This window comes from Lissotriton vulgaris, chromosome 6 (genome assembly GCF_964263255.1).
Source record: "Lissotriton vulgaris chromosome 6, aLisVul1.2, whole genome shotgun sequence".
Taxonomy (NCBI): domain Eukaryota; kingdom Metazoa; phylum Chordata; class Amphibia; order Caudata; family Salamandridae; genus Lissotriton; species Lissotriton vulgaris.
Genome location: NC_141694.1, coordinates 697416969 through 697433340, shown reverse-complemented (window position 1 = coordinate 697433340; position 16372 = coordinate 697416969). Strand labels below are relative to the sequence as shown.

General features: G+C 45.0%; 1 protein-coding gene across 4 annotated transcripts in view; it reads left to right on the top strand.

The window, feature by feature from the left end:
* Positions 1–16372, top strand: part of CEP57L1 (centrosomal protein 57 like 1) — a 139877-nt gene that overhangs the window by 60273 nt on the left and 63232 nt on the right. For all 4 annotated transcript variants that reach the window (XM_086926677.1, XM_086926674.1, XM_086926676.1 and 1 more), the window contains 2 exons: positions 6650–6774; positions 10706–10822. In XM_086926677.1, coding sequence (XP_086782803.1) covers positions 6650–6774; positions 10706–10822 — 242 coding nt within the window. The remainder of the gene's footprint in view (positions 1–6649; positions 6775–10705; positions 10823–16372) is intronic.

The window sequence follows — 16372 nt, the reverse complement described above, 5'->3', positions numbered from 1 at the left end:
CTCGAAACCTGGGCATAAAATTCGACGACATGCTATCCTTCAAACAACAAACTAAGGAAGTAGCTGCCGTTTGTTTTAACATCATCAAAGGCCTACGCAAATGCTTTGACTACCTGCCTCTGCCTGCCCGCCGCACAGTAGCAATTGCTCTAATTACATCTAGAATTGACTACTGCAATAGTCTGTATGCAGGGGTGGCAAAATCTACCCTGCATAAACTACAGATGGTTCAAAATGCGGCGGCCCGGCTGGTTTTGAAATGGCCCAGAAGATCATCCGCGTCAGCCGCCTTGGACACGCTGCACTGGCTTCCCATCCAGAAACGTATATTATTCAAAATCCTTGTGATTACATTTAGAGGCTATCATAAGCGCGGCCCAAAATATCTGTCCAATAAATTTCACAGATACCACCCAAACAGAGAACTCAGGTCAGCCACAGCCAACTTAATGTCTGTCCCCAAGTTCAGACTGGCCACCAAGGCGGAAAATCAATGGCAGTTCTAGGAGCCAAAGCCTGGAACACACTTCCAGCTCACCTCCGAGCAACTGCATCAGAACAAATCTTTAAAAAATCCTTAAAAACCTGGATTTATGGATTGGCCGAATCAACGTGTAAAACCCTTGTCTAAACTGCTTACAACATCTAAAGTTCAGTTAAAAACATCTGATAATCTATTAGCAATGAAGTCGCAGCGCCAAGATGCTCCCTGGATTGTTCGTGCGCTATATAAAAACCCCCAAACATCAAACATTAATCAAACCATAACAATAAAACTCTGCAGACTTATCATCCCACTCCCCTCTTCAGAGTCATACTTGTATATTCTCTATATCTGTCATGTACCACTTCATCTGACCACCTCCATCAGGTCCGCTACCCTGTTCTCAATCCGAGATTGTCCTATTGCTGCCCCTTTACTCCAGATCCAATGTGGTCAGTTTCTGTTCCCCCGACCCCTGCATGGTGACTGCCTCCCCCATGGGGACCTCCAAAATCAAAATATACCAGGCTCTGGCATCCATTTCTAACTTTTCATCTCTCCTGACTCTGTTCAATTGAATTAATTCCGCTGCCGCCCATTCCATTAGCTCTTTGGCCCAATTTTCCAGGCTGGGAGCTCATCCAGTTAATTGCTAGCCTTCTCTTGGCCAACACTAGCCCCAGTTGGAAAAATCTACAAGTAAGTTTCTGTCCCTTGGTGCTGGGGAGAAGGCCCAAAAGTATCTCCCTAATGGACCGGGCAGCGTCCATCCCATCACTTGTCGTAAGCGCTTTAGTATTGAGTCCGAAAAGAGTCGCCGCTGATGGCATTCCCATAACATATGTAAGAATGGGGCTTCATTATATCTGCATCTGGGGCAGCAGGCAGAACGATCTGGATATATTTTATGGAGCACCCGCGGCGTCAAATAGGTTTGATGAACAATATTAAATTGAGAAGTTTTAATCTGGTATTGGAGCTGATCTGTTTAACCCCTTTGTGTACTCTTTTCCATTCGAGATATGTTGAGGGTTCCTTTAATGCTGCATCCCACTTGGCCTGGACCGGTAGCAGGCATGCATCGAGATCTCCTCTTAGTGCCCTATAAATATGAGATACCAGTCTATGGCCTCCGGCTAAGGTGAAGGGTTGCAGTTATGGGCGGCTCCTCCGGGAACATCTGCCATATCCCCCGTGCCACTGCCAAGATCTTTCCAGACTGAAGGTACTGACCTCTGGCTAAGTCAAATGCGGCTTCTGCCTCTTCTCTGGTTAAAATCCGCTGTCCCAAATACAGAACGCCCATCATCCGACAGCCTCCCTCCACCCATCTAGTGATTGACATAGTTTGGCTTATTTGCCTGAATGGGACTACTGCCCACAATGATGCTTCAGGGGCGTAGGGCGCTCTACCCATTGCTATCTTAACTGCAGATTCCCAGGTGGAGGCCACATGTCTACAATATATGGGAGCTGTTCGGGCACCCGCGAACCCAACATGAGGAGATCTGGGAGAGGAATCCCCTGGTGAGTGCCCATCAATAACTGTTTTTCCCAGTTGTCATTCTCATCAAGCCACTGTACAGCATGTTAGAGCTGTGTCACCATATAATAGAAATTAAACCTAGGAACCTCCAGCCCTCCCCGATCTCTGCATGTATTCACCTTCATCCCTTTCCATTTGTTCCCCGCACAATAGGTCGACTAACGCAGTCTAACTGGAGGAAGTATGCCCGTGGTATACAGTAGAGAGAGTTCAGCATTCTATATAAGCACCGCGGAAGCACCTCCATTTTTACTAGGGCCACACGTCCAATTAAGGATAAGGGCAGGTCACGCCAGAACTCCACTGATACCATGCACACATCTTTCCATATTATGTTCCAAATAATCCTCTTGCGTGTGTATCGGCCGGACCACGAGATATCGCACAAGTCTGTGATCCAACTCATCCTCACAATGGGTAGTTCCCCTTCTTCTTTATCCCTCAGGCTTCCCATAGGGAAGAACTTAGACTTCCCCGGAGTAAGACAAAGGCCTGATATCGCACCAAAAGCAGTGAACTCCCGAAGGAGCTCCGGGATCGCCTCCCTGGGTTGACGAAGGTACACCAGTGTGTCATCGGCGTACATTGATACTACATGCATCGTTGGACCTACCGGAACACCCCGACGCATCATCATCCTTCTTCGCAGTGTAATCGCCAAAAGCTCCATCGCAGGAGCAAAAAGGAGCAGCGATAGTGAGCAACCTTGTTGAGTACTTCTCTGGAGCTCTAAACTATCAGAGACTTGATTGCAAAGACGGACCCGAGCTGTCGGTCTAATATAAAGCAGTTTCAACCAGCTCAAATATTTTTCCCCCAATCCTATTTTAGCTAGCACCACCCATATATAAATCCCATTCGACTGTGTCAAAGGCCTGTCGAATGTCTAAAAGAGACAAGGCCCAGTCCGAGTCTTGTAAGTTCGGCGCCTGCCAAACATGCGCAATTCGTCGTAAATTATGTGCGGTGTTTCGACCAGAGATAAATCCAGCTTGGTCAGGGAGATCCAGTGGGGTCATATATAGTTGGATTCGTGCCGCCAGCAGTCTACTACGTATTTTCTTGTCGACATTCAAAAGAGGTATGGGCCTATAGGATGCCGGGGACAAGGGATCTCTGCCTGACTTAGGAACCATGGATACCAGAGCCTCCATCATGGTATTAGGGAGTGCCCTCCTACCGAGAGCCTCATTGAACACCTCAATGAGATGATCTACCAGCTGAGGTGCAAACGATTTGTAGAAGTCAGTTGGGAGGCCATCACTGCCAGGACATTAAATACCGTTAACACTTCCTCCCTAGTAAGTGGTTCCCCTAAGGCCTTGGTTTCTGTCTCCTCAAGGGTAGGCAGTGTTATTGCATCTAGTATTGCATCTAGATAGTCTGGTAATGCTTGTGATCGGACCAGGGCGGCCGCCGTGCACGCCTCTTGTAAGTGATTTGCAAATTCTTGAAGTATCGCAGCTTGTGGGTGCATCATGTTCCTCTTATCATTACGAAGTTGAAGTACCGGTACATGTTCTGTTTCCATACGAATCAGTCTGGCCAGAAGCGCTCCTGACCTGTCTCCCTCCATATATAATCTGTGCCTGTGAGTGGTGTATTAGTGCTTCTCTAATCGTGACCAAGCCTCCAGTAATTCCCCCTTTAACCGGCGTCCACTCCGTCATATCGGACGGAGTCTTGTATAGTGTGCTCTCTAAGGTTTTTAATCGTGCTTCCAAGGTATTAATATCAGCATTGAGTTGGCGTAAGTGGTCCTCTTTCAGACCCCTCTGATCACGACTTTCATTACCTCCATTCAGTGGCTCTAGTGAATGTGGATCCCCAATTTTCAGCAAAATAATGTCAAAGATCCTTTGCCACCGTTTGTACGTATGAAGGCTCCGTAAGGGCCTCAGCTCAGAGCCTCTAAAGCGGAATAGACTGCCGCCCGGTCCACTGGATACTGTCAGTAACAGCGGGGCATGGTCAGACATATAGCACGGTAAATAGAAAATGGCGTCCGTCGTGGCAGCAAGTCCTGCCGAAAGGCAACAATAGTCAATTCGAGAAAAGGTGTTAGTCGCTGGAGTGAAGCAAGAGAACTCTCTTTTATTGGGGTTGCGCGCTCTCCATTCATCTCTCAACTGCATACCCCTGTGAAGGAGTACACCATATGGGGTTAAGTGGGCTCTTTAGGGGGCTTCTATCTACTTTTTCATCAAGTACACAATTGAAATCTCCAAAAAGGAGGATCTACGCGCCTATGTAGGGAGTCGCCGCCTTCAAGACAGATGGTTAGAAATCGGAAAATCCAGATTGGGGGCATAGACGTTAATAATGCAGATCTCCCTTCCTTCTCATCTTCCAAACAAAATAACATAACGTCCCTCTGGGTCCAGAACATGTTGAATTTGTTGGAAAGATACACCTGGTGCTACCCACACCAGTGCTCCACGTGCAAAACCAGAATATGATGTAGCGTAAATCTGTCCCCTCCACCTTTTACTTAGACTCACTATTGTGTTCCCCAATAGGTGCATTTCTTGTAGCCCTGCTATTGCAAATGTCTTCAGGAAGGCATGTATTCTAGACGCTTATCAAGGGTTTCCAACCCTCGGATGGTCCAGCTAAGAAACCTTAATGTCTGCGCTGTCATGTTGATGTTGTGTTCAGTATCTGATGTATGTTGCACCCCCAATAGTACCTCCCTCTCGTGTGGTCCAGAATGTGTGCATCATGGCATAATGCTTCTTGGCCCCAAAAATCCCCCAACAAACAAACCAACTTTAGAAACCAAACATTTCTATCCCCCCTCTCCACCCCCCAGGCAATAGTAAAGATATATATATATATATATATATATATATATATATATATGTATCCAGTGATCCCTATAAGAAACAGTACACACCACTCCAAACCCCACCTTTCCCACCAGTACCTCAATGTTTGCACAACAGCTCTAGGGTCGTGACCGGATTTAGCCATATCCAAAATGTCAGTAATTTTATCTAAATAAACGCTGTGCAAGAGAGCTGGTATCGTCTGGACGTGAGACTGCTCTCAAACTACCCCGGCAGACCTGGTCCCTAGTGGGGTCATTGCCGATCCGGCGGCTGCACATTTCCCAAAACATTATACATCGGGATGGCTCTCATCCTATATATGTAGATCAAATTAAGGAGAGGCTAGAAGGTTAAGGAGTCACCCCCACATTCCGGAGTAGAAGTCTCCCAGGTATCTCAAAAATAGAATTCAATCTAATTTCTCAGGCCCACTTATCAATTACACAGGGCCAACTTTCATGTACAGTTCAGCTGTCCGTGTTCATCTCAGAAAGGTTATTCATGTCCACTGCCTGGCCCTCCGTCTACTTGTTCAAGATCTGGCATTGTTTCTACAGAGTCTGGGACCACCTCCGAATCTGAAGCTTGCATTGTTCCGTCCCGGCGGACTGTGATGCGGCCTAAGCTCATTGTTTTTTTTTGCTGTTTATGGAGGGTAGGCTGTTTGCGACCTCTAAGTGAGGACTGCGAGTAATGCGCCCTGTTGTGTTAAGCAAGAACCCACTCCATTAATATAGAGGTTAAATAGCAGGGGGGGCAATATGGAGGCCTGCCTTACCCCTCTATTAATCTTAAAGAGCTCAGTGCATTTCCCCCTCTGGCCGTATCTTACTCTTGCACCCGCCTCAGCATGGAGTTCTCTGATGTAATCTATTTTATTGTCCAACCCAATGTCCCTCAGAGTCTGCCAGAGATTGTCGTGCAAAACGCAATCAAATGCAGAATTGAGGTCCACAAATGTCCCGTATAGGTTAGTTTTCCTTGCGTGTATATATTTGGAGATGGTTAGGGAGAGATTTAGCCCCTGCTCAATTGTCCCCCGCCCTCCCCTAAACCCATGCTGGAATGGTGATAGCACTTCCTGTCCCTCTAACCAGTCCTGAATGCGAGCAAGAATGACCCTGCCCGCCATCTTCATGAAGCCATCGAACAAGGAGATGGGCCGATAGCAGGCAGGATCATTCCTGTTCCCCTTGTAAATCGGGACCAAAATTGCCTCCTTCCATGTTGGAATAATACCTCTTTTGCCCATGCAATTCAGGACCGAGTCAATAGCTTGGCGTTTTAACCGCATCGATGCGGCGGCTTTTCCCGCTCTGTGCGGCATTTTTCGAAATACCGCGTTACATGACGAGCTCAGCTCGTCATCAGCATACGGCAGGTAAGCCTGATGACGAGCTGAGCTAGTCATCAGCATCGACGTGGTTAAAGCAGAGACCTATCAGTTTATCCATCTGTCATGGTCATTCGCTTGTTGCAATGGGGAAACCCCATGTAGAAGTGTGCTTCTTTGTCCTATTTGTTGCTCGTATTGCATAACTGTTCACATGTCCTTGAACTTTTCTTGTCTATGGTCAAAAGAGACCAGAACATCTGTGTCAGAAGGAAAGATTGTGATGTGGTCATGAGATTAACATCAGGAGAGGCAATCTGGGTAGTTTTAACATTTGACACATGACTATATCATTTTTGTGAAGAATGTGCAGATGATGGTGAGGATTCCTGAGCACTTTTTTTGTGTTTTTTGTTTCTTTGTTGAGCAAATGGGCTTTTTCTTCCTCTTTCCAGAAGAAGTAATTTCTCAGCTGAGCAAAGCACAGAGCCGGTGCTCTCTGCTGGAAAAACAACTAGACTATATGAGGAAAATGGTGCAGAATGCAGAAAAGGAGAAGAATGCGGTTGTAGAGCAACAGGTAAGCATTTTTTGTTAAATGTCTTTCTCAAACTTAATCTTACAGCAGTAAAAAGCATATGCTATTTAAAGAGCAGATGTGCAAGCAACCTTTGCTATACAACCGCATAGGCTAGCTTTCTTTGACTTAAGACAGTCCTCCTGGTTCCATTATTAAGTCTACATTTTCCATGTTGCTATCCTGGTCTTTGGCACTTTGCCTTATCAACCTAGAATATAACAGGATACCGCCGATTGACCTTCATCCACTCGGACTCCTGTCCCTCCACCCACTTCTCCCAGACCTCCTATTGTCACCACAATGATTTTTCTACATTTCCTGTTTCCCTGTGGCTGTGAGAAATGACTGTATCCTGATTGATGAAAATTCCCCTTGTAGGAAAGAGGGCATAGAAATATTGTATTGGCCAAGACCATTCTACTGAAGGTAGATGTGGCAGACAGTGTAAAATTGAGCATAGGATGCAAGGTATTAAACTTGTGCCTGAGCCACCCTTTCTTTATACTAAACCATTGTGCTGGCTTTGGTCAGGGTAGGCATGGTGTATATGCCAGACCAAGGCCAGCTCACCAACCCACACTACGTCTCTCCTTTATCTTTTTTTACATGGGTAGATTGACACACATTACTTAGCGTCTAAATAGTATTTAAAACTGTACCGTGCCCCCAGTCTATGGTGCGTTAGTCAATGACTGCAGTGCTGTGACATTCAGATCCTTCTCACCGGCACGTGTAAGGTTCCTTAGTCCAAACTATGTTTCTTGTTTGGGTTTCCATTTCCATAGTTTGAGGTGCATACCACTGCTTCAGATGTCTGTCCTGTGACATTCAGGTAATTGGTTCCAGTATTATCATGCATCTTGTTCCTTCCTTGTGTCAGAAGCCCTTTAAAACCTTTATTTACCGCCGTTCTTGATAAAACAGGAACTCTGGTCATCGGTGCATAAATGTACCTGTGCCTTCCAGGTCTAGATTTTGGTTAAGCAGTTTGAAAGAGTGAGAATCTTTAGCACAGTGGGTTCTCTAATACAGCTGAGTATCCAAAGCATATTCGCAGAAGAGAAGCCTACGTCTGGTCAACACATTGAAAAGTAAAAAAGCCTTCAGGAATACTGCATAGAGGTATAGAAGGTTCAGAGAGATTGTTCAGATCTTTACTTTTTAAAATCGGGTTGTGTGGTAAGAATTGAACCAGCAAGGACATATTTACAATTCATAGTCTTTTGTTGAGAATGAGTAGAAAGGGGTCCTGGTCAACTAACTAACATGCAGGAGTACACTTGGATACATTTGTGCAAGTTGTCATCAGCAATCCTGAAGAAAGTGATATTACTGCTATGTCAAAAGGAGAAATCTTGGATCTTACACGAGATGATCCTTCATTGTGTATTGTGGTAGTTGATTTACAATATCTCTTGAGTATATTTGGCAAGAACGAGAGCTGTTTGAAAAGCTTGTAATTTTCTCCTTGATCAAGAGCCACCTTCTGCTCTTATCAGCTGGTGAACATGACCAGTCTTAAAGTGGTCTGGGACAGATACATGAACCAGGGAGAAGTTATTTACGTGGAGTCAGTGCGCGATGAGGTCCACTTTATGTTCCTTGGCAATAGATGAATGGAATCAGCAAAGCAATTGGATTGTTTAACATGAGCAGTTTCTTTGCTAAGGATGGTGGGAGTGAATTTGTCCCATAAAGCCAGGTCTTCAGGCTTTGTCTCTAGGGTCCATGGACAGTCACAAGTTATTGACTCAAACTGTAACAGTCCTTTACAGCTAGTGTCCAAAATACAGTAGGACCCAGATTGAATGCCCATGACCTCCCTTCCAGAACATCCGGTAGCGAGAGAGATTTCCTGGCTTACTCAAGGTTTAGGTACTCTGAAGAGTATGACACACTAATGCGACTTAACCACTAATAGTCCACCACTTGGTTTACTTTGCTAAAGGAAAATACTTTAATTCACTTAAGAAAAAAATTGCTACAAATCCAGGTCACTGATAAGAATGAGAAGCAAAAATGTTCTGTCCCTGCCTTACTAGCAAACTCTGTAGCACTAAGCAATAAAGTAGCATTTACCAGTGGTTTATATTATTCAATAGCGGTCATTTACAAAGCCCAAGCTTGTGACTTTAGAACATTTTGGGTAATGATCCTTGTACAAGGATTAGAAAACAGTAGCATTAAATCCCAGTTTCTCGTTCAGTACTCGAAAGTACATAAGTTAAAAGTTGCAGCACTTCAAAGAATGTAGGAGTTTGTTGCACTACTGTAACTTTAGGTTTAGTCACTGGTACTTGGTTTTAATGCACCTGTAATGAAACCATCTGAACTGTCTCCTACCAAAGAAAAAACTTCCCACACCTCGCAAGCAAAAACTGTATCCTGAAGAGGTGCATCAACCACGTTTGGTGCTCGGTGGATTGGCCACAGTTTGCTTGAGTCCAACAGGCCTTTGGCTGCTCTAGCCGATTGAGGTGCTAGCTTGTCAATATACTGGAATACCCACTAAGTTGACACAGGGTTGTTTGGGAAATTAGAAGATAATCGGAAAAGACATTGAGCAAGGCACACTGCTCACTACCGCCAAAAAGAGGACATTCTGTCCAAACAAGAGTCCTTTTTGTAGTCTGTCGTAATGTTTCATGCATGGAAGTAGAGGAAGATTTCACTTTGGATTTAATATTTATAGATTTTGTCCTAGATCATAACTCATCTATTTATATTAATGCTATGGCAGCGAAAATAAATGTGCCCCGATAACTCACATTATTTAGAGGATTAGTTGTAATAAAAACGCATTCACACATACGTGTATTATGACAGTACTTACGTTCGTTACGACAATGCAGCAAAAGTTACATGTGAAAACACTTTTACCACACCGTATACAGATTTTGAAATACATTTTCCGCTTAATAGTTTTTCCACTGTTATCTGCCTGTCTGCCTTAGGAGGGCTGCTTCTCGTGACGATGAAAACATTGCCCTTTTCTTTGGACCAAGGCATGGATTTTTTTTTATTTGAATTTAAGGATATGGGGTCATCTGCGCTTGTGAGATGGTGGTGAATGGTGAACACACTATGCTTCATGGTAGGGGTAAAAGGTTCTGTGCCCTAAAGGAGGGGTGTGTGAAAAACATATTCCACTAAGTACCATTATGTGTTGTGCTTACAGCCTAACTGATGATTGGGGCCAAGGCTTCCAGAGGAAGAGCAAAGTATGTCGGGCTGCAGAGGAAAGTGAGGGGAGGCTGCAGGGAGTGAGAGACGCATATTTACTACTTTGCTATTCTCTGTTGGTGTTGAGCTGTGAGGTTTAGATACCTTGTTACCCTGCACATCTACTTTCTTATGCACGATACGCAGCGGCCAAGGCTTTGGTAACTACACTCACCGGCTACGTTAAGGTGCAACCTGATTATAACACTACCCGTCTTCAACTTTCGTTAGTTCTATCGCATATGTAATGCAAGAGGTTTGTCAGGCAACCTGTATGGGGAACTTAAGGCACACAGTTTGAAATTACGAGGCGTCAAGCTGGAGGACTACACTTGTCTTTGAACTTCAATTTCCATGTTTCACTTTTTTTTGGCATGCGAAAGTTTTAAAAAGCTGCCAGTTTTGATTTAATTTCTAAATTCAGCAATAGGTAATTTAAAATGTTTCTCTTTTCAGTTGTTTATAATGAAAGTAGTATGGCCATACAGATTACACTGTCACACATTTCAGTTATATTCATCAGATCGTCTTATTTGGGTGGATATCTTCCGTGAGGGTGATCGATTTGGAAATGAAGGCAGTAAACTGTCTGGTAATGTAATAGACCTCAAATTTACATGTTTCATTTTATGTCCAAGTATTTGTAAACTTTTAACATTTTCAGTGCGGCATAGTCTTCGACCTTATTTTGCTCTGTTTTCCTCCCTAGGCTAGTCTTCGTCGAGAGAACGATCTGAATCAAGAAGACCTGCATTCAAAGCTTGAAAGACTTGATGTCTTGGAAAAGGAATGCCTGAGGCTGACTGCCACTCAGAGGACTGCCCAGGTAACACCACCCACATGTGAGCTACCTCTCTGGTCTTGATTGCCCCTTTAAGATAATGTCCACATACTGCATCAGTCTGCGCAAGATAGTATCCTTTTTTTAAAGATTTCTATGGATTCTTCTGAAGGGGCTTCAGAGCAGTCTGACTCGACCGCTACATGTGCCGTTCTATTAACTGGTAAGGCGCTCTCAATAAACCACAACTTTTGAAACAATCAAATTCCTTTGGTAGCACTGATTAATTGCTAAATTTTGACGTCAGTTTGTTCATTCCTTCATTGAGTAAAACCTCTTAGGCTCTTGATTCGCAAATTTAAGTTTACATTGTTCTTAGTGTATTGGACTTCCACCCCCATTATGATTGTCCAAATGGAATCCACCAGTCTCACAGACCTCAAAAGCTGGACTTTTTAAGTGCTGCCGTTATGGTAACCAAATGAAATTTAGTAATACTATTCAGCTCCTCTTGGCCACAACTTGGGAAAGTGAGTCCAATTTAGGTAGAGGGTGGTGTGTCAAATCAGATGATCGGTGGGATTTTTTGTTTTACCCCCTTGTCTGAATGAACGAGTTTTACACATTTTGTTTCTTCATACGGAGCTCCCAACTGGGAGTTGCCTCCCACCACAATTTTATGTTTTATCCATTGACTTTCACAAGATCAATAAAAGTATAACAACCACCTCTTTTGGTTGGTGCCTCTCCCTTTTCTATGTGCAATTCTGCCTTCAATAATATGCTCTACGTCCTGTGGAAATGTTTGAGATTTACCTGGTTACATGGGACCTGTGTATTCCAAAGTGTAGATGTATTAAGATTGTCCACGCAAGAGTTGCGCTTGTAGAACCCAAAGACTCCGGTACAGCTCAACCCGTATCTGTGCTTGAAGGAATGCAATACAAGTTCCCTTCCGGCCAGGCATTCTTTAGATCCAGGTGCATCATGCGGGGAACAAGTGAATGATATGACAATAAAAATGGTTACAACGTGATCTGGAACAGGGTAGGGGTGCTGCTCAGCCACAGCTCTCCTGAAGGGCCTCTCTTAATCCACTTGGCACTGACTCTACAGAAAACTAAAGGGTTCTTCTAAAGCCTGCACTATCAACTCCCAGAATAAAACCCCAAAACGATGGAATAGCAAAGCTGATGGCTCTGTCTGATTCCAATTTTTATGTTTTCTGAAAGTTGAGCTTGCTGGTTTGCCTCCGTGCCGGGTTTTAACATCTTCGGCTCCACAAGGCCTTTTGTCACAATCTTTCCACGTGTAGACCTGAGAAGATAAACTATACTAAGTTTAGGGGGGTTTCCACTGCTAAGGTGTTTCCTAAATGAAATTTGGGAGACCCTGTCCAGCCTGGGACAGTTTATACAAATGAGCTAGTACAATGAGACAGCTTAATGCATTGTTTGAAGCTGCTAAATGTACAATTACTGGTGTATAAATTGTGAACACCTCTGGAATAGACATATAAGCGAGTATTCTATGCACTACTAAATAACTTTGTAGGAGGAATCCATGCGAACCACTGTTGCCTTTCATCCGCAATAAGGACTGCGACACCATAATGCATGTTTCGCCACCATAACATGCCAGGCATCTGGGATTCGCTGGCAGACTCAAGCTGGGCTTCACTTGAGTCAGCCTTCAGAGCGAGGCTGTCATTTTGAGCCATGTCAAAACTGGTTCTGGCAGTGGCTCTCCTGCACTCCAAGCCTATTGGACTTATGTAGCCATTAGATCGAAAACTAACTAATTCTAACCAACTGCATTCCCCCATAGTCAAAAAGGTGGTCACACGTGCACCTCTCCTTGTCATTGAGAGGGATTCCATGACTCTCCAGTGAATGTCATTCTTGGTTTTTTTTCTTTGTAATGCTTGCTTTTTCGTGTTGGTAAAGCTGAGGTTAGAGCAGAAACCATATTGTTTATCAAGATGTAAAACTAGTATTTAAGGCCAGAAAGTGATAACATTAAGCCATTGCTCAGCTGTTATGAAAGGGCAACATTATTGCATAATGCTATATTACAATTTAATTATCTATATTGATGCAGCTTTTTGTGTCCTCATTATTGCTGTCTGCGGCTTGCTCCAAGAGTATGACTTTGGTAGCTGCTAGCTGATGTTGCACCCTGTAATAAAACAAAATACAGGTCAACCGAGTTAATCTTGCTGTGTCTAAAAAGATCGATATGATGGAAATGTGGGCAGTTATTTTCTCCTTGGTTTCCCACGCATTGTTGTCTTGTGCTACCCTCTAGTGATCGCCTACCAGAAATACATCCAACTCCCGTTGATACGTCTGCATTAGGAACACCCTTGACAAATGTTGTATTGCATTTTATGAAATATATATCGAAACTCCTCTTGCCCATTTATTAATCCTACCAGCCATCTACATGAACTCGCATGCCTCTCCACCCTCACTCACAGCCCTATTAATGAATGAATGAATGAATGAATGAATGAATGAATGAATGAAAGAAATTATTTATAGAGCGCACGATGGCCAAACGGCTTCCTGGCGCTGAGAGCTCTAGGGAACAGAACAAACAGGGCCAAGGAGGTTAGCGGGGGTAGGCCTGGGCAAACAGGAATGTTTTGAGCGCTTTACGGAAGTGTGAAAAGATAGGGATAGAACGCATAGAGAGAGGAAGGGAATTCCAAAACCGGGGTGCAAGAACAGAAAATCTAGTTCCACCAGTGCGAGTTTTGCGGAAACGGGGAACAGTGAGGAGGGCAGAGGAAGATGATCGGAGAGTGCGGACAGGGGTGTGGGAGGAAATCCGAGAGTTGATGAACGCCGGTGCTGAGCGATCAAGAGCCCGATAGACAAGGTACCCTAGTTTGAACAAGGATCTCTTCAGGATGGGTAACCAGTGAAGGGATTTGAGGACAGGAGTGATGTGGTGAGTTTTGGGCAAGTGAAAGATGAGACGGGCAGCCTGATTTTGGATTGCTTGAAGGCGGCGAGTTTCGTAGGCAGGGATACCCACGAACAAGCTATTTCCATAATCAAGGCGGGAAGTGATGAGGGCAGAAATGATGATTTTAAGAGTCAAGGGAAAAGAAACGGGAAATTTTTCGGATCAACCGAGTGGAGAGGAAGCAGGAAGACACTACAGCACTGACCTGGCCATGCATGGACAGGTCCTGGCTAACCTTAATGCCCAGTGTTTTAACGGAGGAAACCGGGGTGGGAGGGGGGCCAAGAATAGGGGGCCAAAAAGCGGAGGACCCAGGGCTGGATGAGCCGCCGGTCAGGACAAGCTCAGTCTTATCTGGATTGAGCTTGAGGTGATTGGCGCTCATCCACCCAGAAATAAAAACCATGGTGGAGCGAAAAAAAGATAGGGAGTGAGAATAAGAAGAAAGATCAAAGACGAGCTGGAGGTCGTCTGCGTAGTTATACACAGAGACCCCCAGCTCAAGGAGAGAAGAAATAAGTGGGTGAATGTAAAGGTTGAAAAGAAGAGGAGAGAGGGAGGAACCTTGGGGGACCCCACAGGGCACCGGGAGGGGAAGAGCAGAAAAGCCAGGGAGGTGGACAGCTTGTGAGCGTCCTGTTAGAAAGGACGTGATCCAGGAGAGGGCAGGGCCTCGAATGCCCGCTGCGCTGACACGGTCCAAAAGAATGTTATGGTCGACTGTGTCAAACGCAGCGGACAGGTCGAGAAGAACCAAAGCTTGGGGGGAGTTGGTATCAGCCTTGGCTTTCAGCTCGTCGAGAACGGCGAGCACCACAGATTCGGTCGAATGACCCGAGCAGAAACCTGCTTGGTGAGAAGCAAGAAGATGGTTCTGCTCGATATAAGTAGAAAGACAGGAAGTGACGTAGGATTCCAGAATTTTGGCAAGATAGGGTAGGAGAGAGATGGGCCTGAAGTTAGAAGGGAGGGAGGAGTCAAGACCAGGTTTTTTAAGAATGGGGGAAACAATGGGAGACTTAAATGAAGAGGGGACCAATCCAGTGGAAATAGAAGCATTAAGGAGGGAAAGAGGGGTAGCAGGGCAAGAAGAAAAGAGAGTTTTAAGGATACGAGCAGGGGCACAATCGGTAGGAGAGCCAGACTTGATTTTTGTGAGCAGAGCTAAGAAGGAATCCAGGGAAAGGGGCGGGAAAGAGGAAAAGGAAGAATTAAACACAGAGGGGGGAGAATGAAGTGGAGTAAAAGGAGTGATAGAAATGTTGGATTTAATTTTAACGATCTTCTCGATGAAGAAGTCGTTTAAAGAAGAGCAGAGGGCTTGGGAGGGAATAAAATTGGGGCAAGCACGATCAGAGGTGGCCAAGTTGTTAACCAAGGAGAAGATCTCTTTAGATTTGTTAGCAGAGAGGATTACTTGTTCGGAGAAGTACTTGGTCTTGGTCACAACAATGGCTTTCTTATACTCTTTAAGAAGAGATTTGTGTTTGGCCTTGAGGTCAGGGCAGTAGCTACGGCGCCAAAGGCGCTCAGAGCGTCTAAGTTCCAGTTTGAGGGCCTTAAGCTCAGAGTTAAACCAACGGTGAGCCTCGTGAGGACGAATGGACTTAACTAGCTTGAGAGGGGCTACTAGATCGCAGGCGGAAGATAACCAGTTGCCAACTGCAGCGGCCTGTAAGTCGAGGGAAATGCCATTGAGATCGGGAGGGGAAGAATCAAGGGAATGAGAGAGGGAGAGCAGATCAGCGCGATTCCAGCTACGTGTAAAAACATTCTTGGGACAAGGAGGTTTGTGAGGGGAACCAATATTGATAGTGAAGAAAATGAGAGAATGGTCGGACCAGGTACAAGGGAGGATGCTGGGGGGGGGAAACTATGTCCTGGGAAGACCAGACTTGGTCCAAAATATGTCCAAGATTGTGAGTAGGGGTCAATACATGGGACTTGAGGTTGAGACATAAGAGAGTGGCCGTGAAGTCCTTGGACGCTAAGTCCTCCCTGGGGTCACCAGGCCAGTAATTAAAGTCGCCTAGCAGGAGAACAGAAGAGTTGTTAACTACGAGCGTAGCGAGGAGTTCCTGCAGGGAGGCCACAAACAGAGGCATACTCATGGGGGGGGCGATAGACAAGGACGACAGTAAGAGGCGCGGAAAGATTAGTGGAGCGGGCGACCAAAAAATCCACCCCAGCTATAGAAGGTTGGGAAAGAAGCTGGGATTGAAGAGTGGTTCGAGCAATCATCGCAACACCCCCCCCCCCCCGGTCTTGCCCGGAGGGCATAATAAGAATCGGGGAGGATGGCTAGAATGTCAGGGAGAGATGCCTCAGAGAACCATGTTTCCGTTAAGAACAGAATAACAGAATTAATGTAATCCTCCATAAAGAAACTGGGGTAAATAAATGGAATGCTCTCTGTAAAAGCACAAGTTTAATCCCAGTAACCACTGATCTTGGTTCCTAGAGCAGGGTGCTTCCTGGCAAAAAGGGCGTCAACGCCTTGTCATTGTTGTATTTTAACTGCAATTGTATAGCACTTATCATGCCTGAGGAGTCATTACATGCTTTACTACGGGTAGCGTATTACTCCAGAACCCATAGTCCGTCGTTAATCCAGTGGTTATT